Consider the following 13904-nt stretch of genomic DNA (forward strand, 5'->3'; position numbering starts at 1 on the left):
AGACGCATAAGGTGTTTGCTGCATATGTGTAAGGCAAAGGATGGAAGGAAGCATAGGCTCCTATGTAAGTCCCCTTCTCCAGTATCTTCACATGCCCAGCAGCATCCCAGCTCTTTGTGTGTTGAGCATTAAAAGCCTTATAAAGATGAGATTATGAGTAGGAAATCTAACTAGGCAAGATTTACTTGACAGGTACGTGGATTATAGCCACTTTGTTTAAAATTAAGGTGTAAATCCCATTTTGTTTACCTTACCATATTTAAAAAACTACTGAACCATCATTCTGTTTTGTTCTGATACTCTTTGTATCGCTTGTTAGCTATAACAAATGCCTGTGCCATAAGCACCAAACATTAACAAATACATAGACCTTTTGGTCCAGTTACTGTCATTTGTAAAATCTGTTGTTGCCAATAAGAAATGTAGGCACCCCTAAGACTGAAACACTCTCTCCTTCTTCCACATCCTCCTGTGTGAGAGACTGAAAACAGAAAGTATGAAGAGTTTGATAAGGGCAGTTTGGGAAACCAAGAATAGTGCAGTGATTTTACAAGTCTAGGGCAATCAATCATCTTAAACTTTGTTTCTAGCATTGCATTCATGGGATTAAATCACCATTATCTGCCAGATAACTTCATCATTTCTTCATAGAATTCATATTAATTTGTGAATATCAGCTTTTGCAGTCCAGCAGAATCATTCAAGTCTTTAGCTTGCAAACCATTTTTATAACAGTACCACTATGTCAAATGCCAAGTTTAATACGCCATGTATCCCAAAACTACGAACTGTGACATAGCACATAAACAAATGCCTCACAGATCAAACAAACCATTGTGGACTACCGTCTTAGTAAGGTACTCCATTTATACTTGTTCCAGCATATGAAAAAGTCAATTTACAGAACTGTTTTTGACATACAAGACACTAACTACATGGAGACAGATTGACACAGAGGCTTCATTAAAAATATTGTACGACACAAGCATTCTCTACAAGAGTAGACCTTTGGTCTAGATGGGTGGGGTAGAATTTCAATAAAATAAATAAATAAATAAATTTCGACCAGCCTAAGGGTCATTTATAAAACAGAAAATGCTTGCTTGGTATTAATTTATTCAGGAAAAAAAAAGCACCCTAAACCTGTTTTAACAAACACAAAGTACAGTATCTATTTCACATTTTTAGGCTGAGTTCTCAAACAGTTACTTGACCTCTAACAAATACTTTGATTGGCCCCCTTTTTTTTAATCACAAGGTTGTTATGAGCAGTGTAAGCTAAAAATCTGAGATGTTTGGACAATAGGCTTGGCCACAAAGGAAGAGGGAACAAAAACAATCCATACAAAAGGCAAAGTATTTTTAAACATTAATAATCAAAGAATATGAGCTTGGTTTAAAGGAAAATAAAGAAGTGGGCAGTGCATTTCAAAGGCCAATGAACTACAACAAAGGTAATAGGGAGGTAAACGAAAGCCAACACATTCTGCTTTCAGCCGGTGATTTCTAAGCCTCACTCTTCTTTGAAGAGATGACTCATGAGTTTGAGCATTTCGAGTTTAGAAACAGTAGGCCTCCTAGTTACTTCAATAGCCTAGAACTCTCAGCTGGCAGGAGATTTATTGCACATCTGAACATACAGAATGCTTCCTGAAACTGGCTTGTTTCTAGCAGGTCCCTGTGCTTATGCTTATGTTTTAGCACTGGGGGGGGGGACTTAACTGCTTTACTTGGCTCAGACAGGATAATAAAATGCTGGGTTTTTGCTTCACAGTAGAATTTATAGAAGTGTGTCCACCACACATTCTTTGTATACATGGTTAAGGCTATGGCATCAAACATTCTGCACTTTGTTAACATAATGGCTGAAATTCTTGTTGCACAGCTCCATGTGCACAAGGGGTGTGTGTGACATCATAATCACTGGCAAGTTGCTGCTGATTAGCAGTGATTTTGGGGTGCACGTGACTGTGAGCCATGTGACAAAGCCGTATGCACTCAAAATCATAAAAGGAAGTCTTTAATCAGCAGTGATTAACTGCTGCTGCTGCCATCATTACTGCAACTCATGTGGAACTGCACAACAAGATTTCAGCTAATAAATGTCCACTGCTTCCCTTGTTTACAAAGACCAAATTTTAAACAGATGATAGCTAGGGAAGGCATCTGACACTTCAAGAAACGGTCCCCTTTAAGAATCTAAACACAAATCAAAATTTAAAAAAACTGAGGCCTAAATCTAGAGGAGCCCCATTGCACTATCTTCTTGTCTCTAACTTATGAATCAGGTCCAAGAAGAGAGCAACATATACATGTGGCTCAACTGAAATCAGCTAAAGCAGTAATGACTGCGAAAACAACAGAACCATTTCAATTGAACTGAACTCTGTCAAGGAAACAGCAAAGGACAGGGAAGATAAAAGACTACTATAGAACATTGAATATTAATGTCCTATTAGAAATAGATGTTAAATTAGTCAGTCAGACCACACTAAAATATTCTGAGCAAATAAAACATTCCCTCATTAATCAGCCAGTAACTGAAACCACCCACAAATAGTTATAAACACAGTGGATTGTTCTAAGTGGATACCTGCTGTGGCACATATGTATATCCCCTAAACATGGATGTGTTTTCTCCTTTAGAATGTTTATGCACATCTGATCGGTTTGTTATGGCAAATTTGCTAACGTTTCTTTGACTGGGTAATAGCCCACATGCTGTACAAGAGACTTGTTTTGTCAGTCCTTGAAACAATTATCTGCTGCTAAATAATAGTGGTAGCTTCATTTCTATCAAGTGTTAGCTCCGAACAGCCATGATCCTTGGCAGATAGCTTGTTCCAACATCTGCTTCCCCTCTGTAAAAAGGAAGCAATGGCCATATCTCTTCCAGAGTTTGTGTGACACTATAGTACTACTACTGTAGATACTTTGTAAATTAGGAGTCTGAATTAATATTTCAATTGACCTTGAGCCAGTATTACTTCATCAAGGAACATCCCGTTTAATATCAGTGACACCATCGTGGAGTATGTGTGCCTTCTTTTTAGCTAATGCATCATAAAAAGTTGCTGAAGCTATTATAGTACAATGCAGTTTTTAATTTATACTATATTTTGAAATGCTGGAAATAAGATCAAGCCTCATCAAAATATGATGAAGCATAACACAAAAGGTTGTGTATGAGACTCAACTAGGAAGAGTTACAAATGTAGTCACCTCCAACCTTGAAAGGATTAAAAATGTCAGTCATCAATAGCGTAATGTTTACTCCAGATTCAGCATCACATCAAAGCTTCCTATAGTAGGGGTAGCAGCCACTCTCTGAAAGCAAGCAGGCAACCTGACAACATAAAGAGACTTATCTTGCTTCTCTGACTGCCAGAACTGACACCATGAAGGCAACACAGCCTTACAGGCTGAGATGCTTAAGATAACAAGAAAGGAACAAACAGGAGCATGCTAGATCAAGCAAAGCTACAGCTGCAGCCTTCATGGGTGAAAAGGGAAGCTGCAAACAAAACTGTCTCATTCAGAGTTACAGGAAACCGCTGTCAATGTACTTTCAATTACTGCTGCTCCCCCACCCCCCATGGGTTACGTGTTCTGCGGAAGGTATGACCACAACATTGCAACTTCTCATTTGTTTTGAATAAATGGAACTTTTGGTTTTACAGCTTGCAATGTCTTGCGGAAGAGGCAAGCTGTGTTTACTTAGAGCACCTGTCAAACAGTTTAGTGGACTGTCCTACTTAGTGACTAAAACCCACGCAAATAGAACAAGTGTTGCCAAACAAGGGAGTGTCTCATGTCCCCCAAACGGAGGATCTTCGTCTTAAGGTAGCTGTAACTAACGAAAGTGAATAATGCTGGACCTATGAAGGCTAAAAGGCCAGGTTTGGGAGACTTTGTATTGATTTCATTAAGCTGAAAGTTCAAAATAAAGTTCTAAGTCTGACCTTGCCATTGCCTTTTGTTAACAGCATGGTGATATTTTTAAATGCTTTGATGGCTTGGGTAAGAAGAATGGTGAGAACTCTTGCCTACTTCAGTGGTGGAGCCATATCAGAGCCATAGATTTATAGAACATCACACTCCTGAAAATGATGGATTTGTGCATTTTTATTTTACACTAATGGAAAAGAACTTGCAAGACTAAAGAAACAAAACCTTTGAATGCTTGCTTGTCAACGTCAGAAGGTGTTTATAACAAATGCCTAGGTGCTTGCTCTCCAATGTAGTTTGGCCATGTAGAATTGACTTTCATGTAGTGCTTAGGTGAACCGTACCTCTGTTCAGAGAAGCTTAAGTCCAACACTGTTAGATATCACAAAGAAGGGAACTCTTGAGTTGAACATTGAGAAACTTCTTCACATGCTGCATTCAGTTGTTTACGGGCTGGAACAGACTTGCAGCAAAAAATCAGCTATTTATGTTTACTATATCAAAGCTGTATTCGCTAATATAAGTGACTTTGGACCTCCCGTATTGGCAAGAGCATCAATGCTACTTCTCAAGATACAAAAATCTATAGTTTGGACCAGGCAGACCAAGATAAGCAGCAATCTGAGAAAAAGCCACTTTTCAGATCTATCGGGCAAAACATATTTTGTTGATCTCCTTCATAACATCCTCAAGTGGCACAGAGTAAGCCAAGCAACGTTGAGGACCAAATGCATTCAGGTGAGAAGTTCATGTGTTCAATTAGCTTGGCACTATTTGCTGCAGCAGCCAAGAACATATCTATATGCTTGTGGGGTGCAAGCTGTGTTTATAAGCTGTAAGGTGATAAACTCAAGCCTACAACTCAAGCCTATGTACATTTTTGCAGAAACCCTGCTCACTTCCTAGTCAGTGTGCCCAGGGTGACTGCCTTGTCTCATCAGAACGCCTGTTTACACTGGGAAGGAAATAGATACATACCTTTTGCTGAATCCCATCTTACTGAAAATCTTAAGAGAATCTTGCATTTGAAGAACAATGGAAAGGCATCAAACCTTTCTGCAGAGTAGTTAACCTGCTCCTAATGGTCATGTTACATTGATCCTAGTAAATGCGAATTGGACAGGATATCCATCAGGTGAGAAATGCAGTTTGTTTTTGTCTTGTGTTTTAATCAGTGGATTAGGAAAACCACTTTAAATTTGTTACATCCTTGTTCATCAGGAAACCATGTAAACATTAATCCTCTGGATTTATTCACAGCTCTTGTTTGTTTGATGTCACTTCTGCACATTTTCCTCATTTTTAGGAATTACTGGACCCTTGCGTTATTTCCACATCATGGCCAATTTTTAAAGGTATTAAAGTGATGTATCAAATGTGTGGGTCTGGGCTCCTCAGGCATATATATACCCGATTGATCTTCATCCATCCATAACTGCTATCAGGCTTGTCCCTGCATCAGTGCTCCCTCTGCTTATCCCTTTCAATGCTTATCCTTTACATTAAATCCACTGGGACTAAAAATAGTTGAACTGATCCTATGCAAGCACGACAAGAGATTAAATTAAAATGCCAAGATAGGAAACAATTTATTATAGAGAGAAGAAAAGTTTCTCATCCAAAATATAGAAATCTGTACAACTTTGCCACAATCAATATACATGAACTGTACAAATTTACACCAGTTCATAATTTACCAAAAAGGAAAAAAAACGGATGACTAACAAAGTTCACAAAATAGTTGGTAGTTTGTGGAAAAGACTTTTACCCAATTAAGTACAAGGAAATTACAAACCAGACCTCCACTTTCTAAAAATAAGAGGTTTACTCAGTCTTAGAAAACTACAAGCTAGCAAATGTATAGATAGCTGGCTGGTAAAACACACCACAATTCAGACAGTGTCTTTATACGGTCTCTCTCAAGCCTGTTGGCATAACAGATCCTGTTTGCTTGCTACCTTGAAGGCCAATACACAACTGAGACCTGAACATTTCTTCCCAGTTCACGCCCACTAAGTGTGACTTATGTACAGTTTACACACACTGTTAAGTGCTAGATAAAAGTTATCAGGTAAAATTTCCAGTACTACCATGTTTGGAACAAACCTTGTTACTGAGCTGCCAAAAACGGTAACATTTTTTTCCCAAAAAAATAATGTATAGTGCAAATTTACTCTGCAACCTTAACAGCAGAGAATGATTTTATAGCAATAGAGATTTCAGCTGAATGAACTGGTGATTTTTGGAAAACAAAAGGAAGAAGAAGAAAAAAAGTTAAGCAAGACACCTGGGAGAAAACTGCAGCCTTCCTGGGACAACTTCACACTTTAGGAAAGAAAGTAATCTTTACTCACAGGCTATTAAAATCACTGAAAGGTACTGTTGAAACTATGGCACTGCCACTATTAAAATAAAGTTTACCACTCTATGTTGTGCCAGGTCTTCACAGCTGTGACATGGTTTAAATTCCATAATCCATCCCCAGAGGAGCCCACCCAAAGTAAAAACCAAATTTATCCATCCATTTTAAGATGATCCATCCATAGGTTATATATCTTTAACCTGATACAGTCATCATATTGTAGCTCTTGGAGGGGCTGGTTCTGCCCAAGAGAAGTTCTTCCTTACAGCTTATTCTGCTGTCTACCATTTGCATGCTGGTGCTATTTTGGCTAGCTCCTGCTGGTGTGGCTTCATACAGCACACAGATTGAGCCATCCTCTCCAATACGATAGGATACCTCGTAAGGGTCGACCCAAAGAGTGAGTTCACTTGGAAGGAGACGGAAGAGTTCCTGTCCGCTGAGTCCAATGCGCTGCGCTGCCTGTCCAATTAGGGGATCCATTTTATGGTTGATTCGGATACAACGGTAACCCGATCCTTTGCATGGCTTTTCAGGGAACCAATGGTGTTTATAGTGTTCTATAGAACAAAGAAAAAGCAACTAAGGTCACACTTGGCTCCATACACAAACAATTCCAAAATGTGTGCATTTTATATGTATACACCTGAACAGTAAATCTTAGACCATGGGGTGGTGGTGGTGGAATACCACAGATAAGCATTTTAGATCTATTACCTAAACGACCTAAAATACTTATTTGAGACCATGAATTTCTCCAACCTGGCCTAGAAGCAACAGCAGGGCTGGAGAAACAGAGGCACTTCCATTCCAGTTCTTTTTCTAATGAAACAGATTGACCTATCAATGCATGTATGTGAAAGAGCCTCCCTCCAAAGTGGAAGGAGAAAATGACAACAGAACTGGGCAAGCTAAATATCAGATATCAAGACGTTGAACATTCAGAGCCAAGAAGGAAAAACATTCGGTGTATATTTCCAAATAACATTTTCATACACACATCTATGCTTGTGTATACAAGGGTATTTTGTAATGCAAGGTATTCTTCCAAGTCTATTTTATTTTCCATAGACATGCATGCACTTATAAATAAATCTACTTCCATATTTATGTCACAAACTGATGTTTTTGCCACCTTCACCCATAATACCTTCTTCATAAACCAGTATGAATATGCACTTAAGAAATGTGCATTCAAGATGCTCTGAAGAGACAAAGAAAGGTGCCTGAAGTACTACACCAGCTATGCCTGGTAACACATTTTTTAAAAAATTCTATATTGCTAACCTTTAGGGGAAAGAGAATTTTTCATGCTTTCAAACGGAATTACTTTCACTACATGTTCTGGTATTTATCAAATCAGATGCACCAGGAATCACAAGTTTGAAAATGGATCTCCAAAAATATATTCCCAAATGATCTGATCCCAATGCACAACAATAATTACAATGCCCTCAAGTCAATTCGGACTTGTGGCAACCCTTTTCAGGGTTTTCTAGGCTGAGAGTACTCAGTTCTGGTTTACCCTTTCCTTCTTCTGTGGGCTCCCCCTGGGACTATGCAGCTCACCCAAGGCCACCCAGGCTGGCTCTTCTCCCAGGAGACACAATAGGGAATCGAACTCCTAACGCTTGGCTCCACAGCCAGATAGATACCTAAACCACTGAGCTACGCATTGACTTGTATGAATTTCCAGCTTATGACTCTTTCTTACGCTAGCATAGCAATCTTGGTACAGTAGGCAAATGTTTGAGTGAAACCTTCTCATACTGATAAAAGAATACAGTACATAGGAATCACTTTATGTTTCTGGAGGAAAAACAGTACAAATTTACTTCTGGTAACTGGCATTTACAGCCCAACAGGACAAAAGCTGATTTGTTTTTAAGAGGTTGATCCTTCCCATAAATTTAATTTTAATACTTTAAAAGACATTATGGGACATATCTATATTTTTATTGTTAAGCATTAAAATGGAGGAAGCAGGAACGGTTGTCAATAGCTCAATGATTATTAATGGTGCCTCAAGTTCAAAAGTCATATTGGGCAGCGTTGCTGTGTGTACATGCCACCATGCACTGATTACTACAACTCCCTACTTAGAACAGTGGCATTTTGTTGTTGGTTCTGTCGCACTACAATGAAGCACAGCCAGCCTTAGACAAAAGGGGGGGAGGCAAAAAGCAGCTAGATGGATTTGTGCGGTGGGAAAAGTAACAGCAGGCATTAACTGCTACCATATACAGTATATACAAAAAGCTGCTACCAAACAGATACGACTACACTAGCTTGAAGCTGTCTACCTAAGGTAGAGAGAAAATGAAGAAGCAATACACATGTACTCAGAAACAGCTTCCCCTCTGTTCAAGGAGGTCTACTCTCCAGGTAAGTGCACACAGGAATTCAAGCTTCCACACTCTCCCCATGAGATAAACAAAGGATGCCAAATTGTCTAGTAGCAGAACTAAAGGAAAAACTAGCATTTACCACAACCTCCCTGCTTCAGCTGCCTCTTCCCTCGAAAACAGCCAGGGAAAGAAAAACAGGATCAGGCTTGTTCTCTTGGCACAAGATTAAAGATCCTGCACCCTTTGGGGCAAAAATTGGAGAATGTTTCCAAACAAAAGGCTGAAAGGACCAGCACATTCAGGCCCAGGGCAGCGTAAGCAGGAACTATATTTCTTTGAAGAAAGGGGGAGGGGGTACTGGGGACAGAGAACAGATGGCTTATGGCCGCTTGTGGTCCCAGAGCAGGGCATGGTGTTGACTGGCACATAAACCCCCAATCATGGCACCTTTTCACGCTGCATGTGTGCAATTAACCAAACAGAGACAGACCATCTCCACAATGTGGATTATCAGCCAAGTCACATTAAACAAAATAAGGTCTGTGTGGGGGAGGGGGAATGCAGGAGGTTGGTGGGGGGGCGAGAGAGAAGTCTGGGCTGCCTTTACTTTTGTAACTACTGTACATAAAAGTGCGGTTGGTGAGGGGGCGCTTGATCTCCATGACGTGATCGTGAATGCAAACACTGGGAAAAACAAGAGGAACTGGAAATAGCAGAGGGACTTTCCAAGCACGATGCTGAACCTAAGCTTGGGAATCGATCCCTCCCTCCCTCACAACCGCAATCGCCCGCTGTATTTTGGGCAGGGAAGACCGAGAAAGTGGCACCAAGGGAGGGCAAGTGAGATTACGATACTGCACCACAATATTGTTAACTCTCGAAATAGGAGCCAAATAAAAGCTACACGGCTACTTTCGAATACGGCACACAATACGGATCGCTTGTTCCTGAGCTTTTTTTTTTTTTTTTTTTTTGGAAAGAACTCGCTTGTTATAAAGGCCCGCCTCGCCGAAACGATGGGGTGTCAACACATCGTGCCCCCTCGCGATTCCCCCCCCCCAATACAAGAGAAACGCAACAAGATCTGAAGCCAAAGGGGGTCGGGTGTGGGAGAAAGAGAATCAGGGGGAAAAAAACCAGAATGTGAGATCAGGGCAGAGGAAGGGGTCCGCCTAAAACTATCCCTCCCCATTTCTCCACCACCCATGACCTGCCCCCTCCCGCCCACCCCTCACCTGCCAGCAGCTCCTGGAGGCTCTGGCTGAAGGTTTGCAGCTGCCGCTCGTTCATCAGCCCCTTGGTGCGCAGAAACTTGGAGATAAAGCCCACGGCGGCGGCGATCTCGCGTATCATGTTGGCCCGGGTGTAAAGGGCAGGATGCATGGAGGCGGCGGGGGCGAGGGGCAGCCAGCTCCGGTGCTTGAGTGGGAGGGCACGGTGTGAGCACACACGGGCCACCCAAAGCGGTGGAGGGGGGGGGAAGCGACCGAATGACCGGGAGGAAGAAAGAGATCGGACAGACTGACAGCCGTCTGGAGGAGGGGGGGAAGGGACCGATCGATCAAGTTTAGAGGACTGAACTTCGGAGGGGCCCCCCCACTGCTCCTGCTCAGCCGCCCCCCCTATGACGTAGGCTGCTGCCGGCGGCTGCTCGCCAAGGAACTCCCACCATCTCCTTCTACGAGGCACGAAGGAAGAGGGAGCTGCGTGCACCGCTTTTTATAACCACGGCCCGACGGCAATGGCGGCGGAGAAGGGGCCGAGGAGGCGCCGCAGCCAATCCGGAGATCGCACCATTGTGACGTCACGTTTGGAACGGAGGGGCACGCGGAGGAGTGATGTCATCTGATTGTAAACAAATAGAACTAAGCGGGAGGCGGGGGGAAAGAGAGAGCCGTTTGGAGCGCGGTGTGTTCGCTGCGCGGGACTAGAGCATAGTCGCAGTAGCGGCTTTGAAAATGGAACGTCTGGCACCGAGACGTTCCATGACAGCAAAATAATAGCGGGGGAGCAAAGTTGCCTGCCAGATGGCCTCCAGTGCTGCGGAGGTCCAGTGATCGATGCCCTACTTTTAATACAGTGTAAAACAGGGACGTATGGATTCTTGGAAATGCAGTGGCAAAATTGGAATTGAGAAGGCGAGGAATCCGGGCTTGTTCCGAGTTATGGGGGAAGGGAAACCAATGTCTGGGCCCTTCTAAATTCTGCTTCATACTGATTTCCTCCTTCCAATCTGCCTCTCAAATCCCGGCCAGTTTTAGCTTCAGCACAGTAACGACGAAGGTAATAATAGCCGCCTTGGGGACAAAAGGGCAACTAATGATGCTATAATCTGGCGCCTGCGACTCCTTTGGAATCAGTTGAAAATCATCTGTATCCCAAGAAACAAACGCATTTAATCCTGGTGAATGGACTGGACGGGCGACATCATAGTTCGTGAGTTTCTCCCAGTCTAATAATCAAAAGGGACAACGTTTCTGTCTCCTTGATAGTGCAATGATGGATTCAGTGTACTTTCCCAGGGGAGAAGAAAAAGCAATCTGGAGCCTATCAGCTGCTCTTATTCTGTCACAGCTGCTAAACATTACTTAAAATAGAAGAAAAATAACAAAACGGAAGATGTGCTGTTCTCAGGGTTCTTAAAGATCTTAACACATACCTTTTATGAAATGTTAATAGTTTTTCTCATATATTTTCAACCCCTCTACAATGTCGTCTTTATAATTGCACCACACTAATCCATTCAGGATAGTATCTCAGAAATCACCCTGGAGCAGATACTGCAACAACACTGTTGCATTCTATTCCAATTTTTCACTCATACTTAAAAATCTAGGAAGTTTCTGGATGACTTTGGAATCTCATTTTATTGCCATGCTATTAGTGCCATTTTGCAAATAGCACTGGTGCAGTTTGAAACACTGTGTACTGCAGGAACTACACTAGAACTGCAATACTCTGAACACACATCCATCGTATTTGCAAGAGAAGTGTAGCTAAATTTTAAAAGTGTGACACTGCAAAAAGATAGGCCCATCAATGCTGAAACAATAGTTATCTATATTTCCCTGAAACAAGAGCCTTGAAAATTGAAATATGTTGGAATATCCAGTAAGTTTAAGTAAACAACTCCTATTACATTATTTGATTTACATTCCCTTGACATGCAGTTACGAGATGCTACCTCTAGTATGCTTTATTTGTCCAAACACTAGTAATTTATGGTGTTTTGTTTAGGTATTCTGGCAGACTTGACAATTTGAAGTTCATACCTAAAAGATCCAGGACTCTTACAAACTTTTTCCCCATTATCGTCTATTATTACTATTATTGTTATTGTTGCATAGATCCATTTTTCAGGAACAATCAAGATTACTTACAAAAACAGTAAAACATGTTAAGCAAACAATACCATACATACAGCATTTGAACAATGCAACTTATGCAAATTAACATTTATCCACATCATACAAAAGGCAGTTGTTTTATGTACTCTCAAGATGCTTCCAAAAATTTCTATCTTTTGCAGTCTTCCTCAGGTCTTGCAGACTTAAAGATCTGGTTCCATTATTAAGTCAATCCATTTCATAGCTGGATTTCCTCTTTTTCTGCTGCCAATGTCCCAGCATTGACATATTTTCCCAGTTAATGTTATTATCTCATGATATACCCAAAGTATAATTCAGTAGATGTTTGCTTCTAGAAAACTCACTCTAGAAGCACTAAATACAATGGCATCCATAATGCTTTTCATAGCATGTATATTTCTAAGGACATACACATACCCTTTTAAAAAAGAGTTCAGTGGAGCAGAAAAGCAGAATTCATCAAAGAGATTTGCCTACTGTTTCTTACCCAATGCAGCAAAACAACTGCATTTAATTGCCAAGGGCAGTTTTTTAAGGAGGTAGAGCCATCCCAAAATAACCAAACTGTGCCTCTGGAGGAGTGCAATTCCTCTGTTTTAATAGAAAATCCCTTTGCTTCTTCCAAAGTGAAAATGTTATGTTGTAGGGTTTTGTGTTTTTTTTACGAATTGGAAGTGACTTCCTTATGAAGACCCCCTGGAGGCCTTCAGGTTGCAAAGACATACATCGGCATCCTTCAGTCTTGAGAGACTATGGTAACATGCTCTGAATCGAGGAGTGTCCTCTCCAGGGCACGAAGCCTGGGTAAAATAATATGGAGGATAGGCTGTCACCCAACCAGCAAATCCCCCCCTCTCCATATCACTGAAATAGTCCAGTGGAAAAGCAAGAGCCAATACAACTGGTTCCAGCAACGTCGCAGGAGTTGACAGAACGACACATGCTGCCTCCGGGACTCCAGCTCTGGATTTTGCCTCGAGTTTAACTCCTGAAGCCCTTTCCACGAGTGGATATAGCCACAAGGCAGTGGAGGTTTGAAATTGGAGTTTTCCTTCTCCTAGATGGGCTGCCTTCCATGGCTGACGAGTCCCACCTACCCGGGCAAAGACACAACACAAAACAAAACAAAAAAGCCTCTGGGCCGCTGACGTTGCCCACCTTTACTTTATATAAAGAGAATCACACTCTGTGTGTTGCTCTTTGCCAAGTTTCAGTGGGCTACCAGGAGGCAGCTAGACCCTCTCCTCACTTCTAAGGAATCACTTGATGGCAAGAAGACCCAGCTGGGCCCATTCATTGGCCAGAGAAGGTGCACCTAAAGGCACCTGGTTTTCCACTCTGCTAGAAGGAGCACTTGGGTCCAGTCGTCTGTTGACTAGAACAGAATGGAAGCGCACAATTAGGGAGGGCTTTTGAAATGCCCCCAACACTCAGCTAGCACAAGGGGCTAGCACATGCTGTGGCTTTCACTGTCAGCAAGAGAGACTTAGGGCCACTGAGTAGCTACATTCTCTACCTCCCCACCAAGAAAAACCTCATGGCAAGGGGCTCATCATCATGCTTGTCCCAGCCAGTCAGAGGAAGAGCAGGGAGTGTGCTTTCCTGATCCCTACCAGAAAGAATACTCCACTCTTCCAGCTTTCAAGAAGATCAAGCTACCGGTACATTTTCTCCCAAGTATTTTCGACTAGCCGAACGCAACAGCTTCATGCAGAGCTTATGACTACTGAACAAGAATAACTACTTAGGAAACCAATAAGCAAACTCACATAAGGCAGCCCTTATGCAGAGCCCAAGTACCATTGCTAGTCTCCAGTAAAGGAAGAAAGGGGGAAAGGAAGTGAGTCCAAGAGTAGTGATCTACATATACATCTAGAA

At 41.9% G+C, this 13904-nt stretch overlaps 1 protein-coding gene across 1 annotated transcript; it reads right to left on the minus strand.

Moving 5' to 3' along the window:
• Positions 1-5512: 5512 nt before the first annotated feature.
• BTG1 (BTG anti-proliferation factor 1) lies at positions 5513-10362 on the minus strand. The gene is made up of 2 exons (XM_073000287.2): positions 9894-10362; positions 5513-6870 (listed from the first exon to the last, which is right to left on the minus strand). Exons 1-2 carry the CDS (start codon positions 10039-10041, stop codon positions 6506-6508), a joined length of 513 nt encoding a protein of 170 aa, XP_072856388.1. The 5' UTR covers positions 10042-10362; the 3' UTR covers positions 5513-6505.
• Between the last annotated feature and the right edge of the window lie 3542 nt (positions 10363-13904).

The sequence above is a fragment of the Pogona vitticeps genome, chromosome 5, assembly GCF_051106095.1.
Source record: "Pogona vitticeps strain Pit_001003342236 chromosome 5, PviZW2.1, whole genome shotgun sequence".
Taxonomy (NCBI): Eukaryota; Metazoa; Chordata; class Lepidosauria; order Squamata; family Agamidae; genus Pogona; species Pogona vitticeps.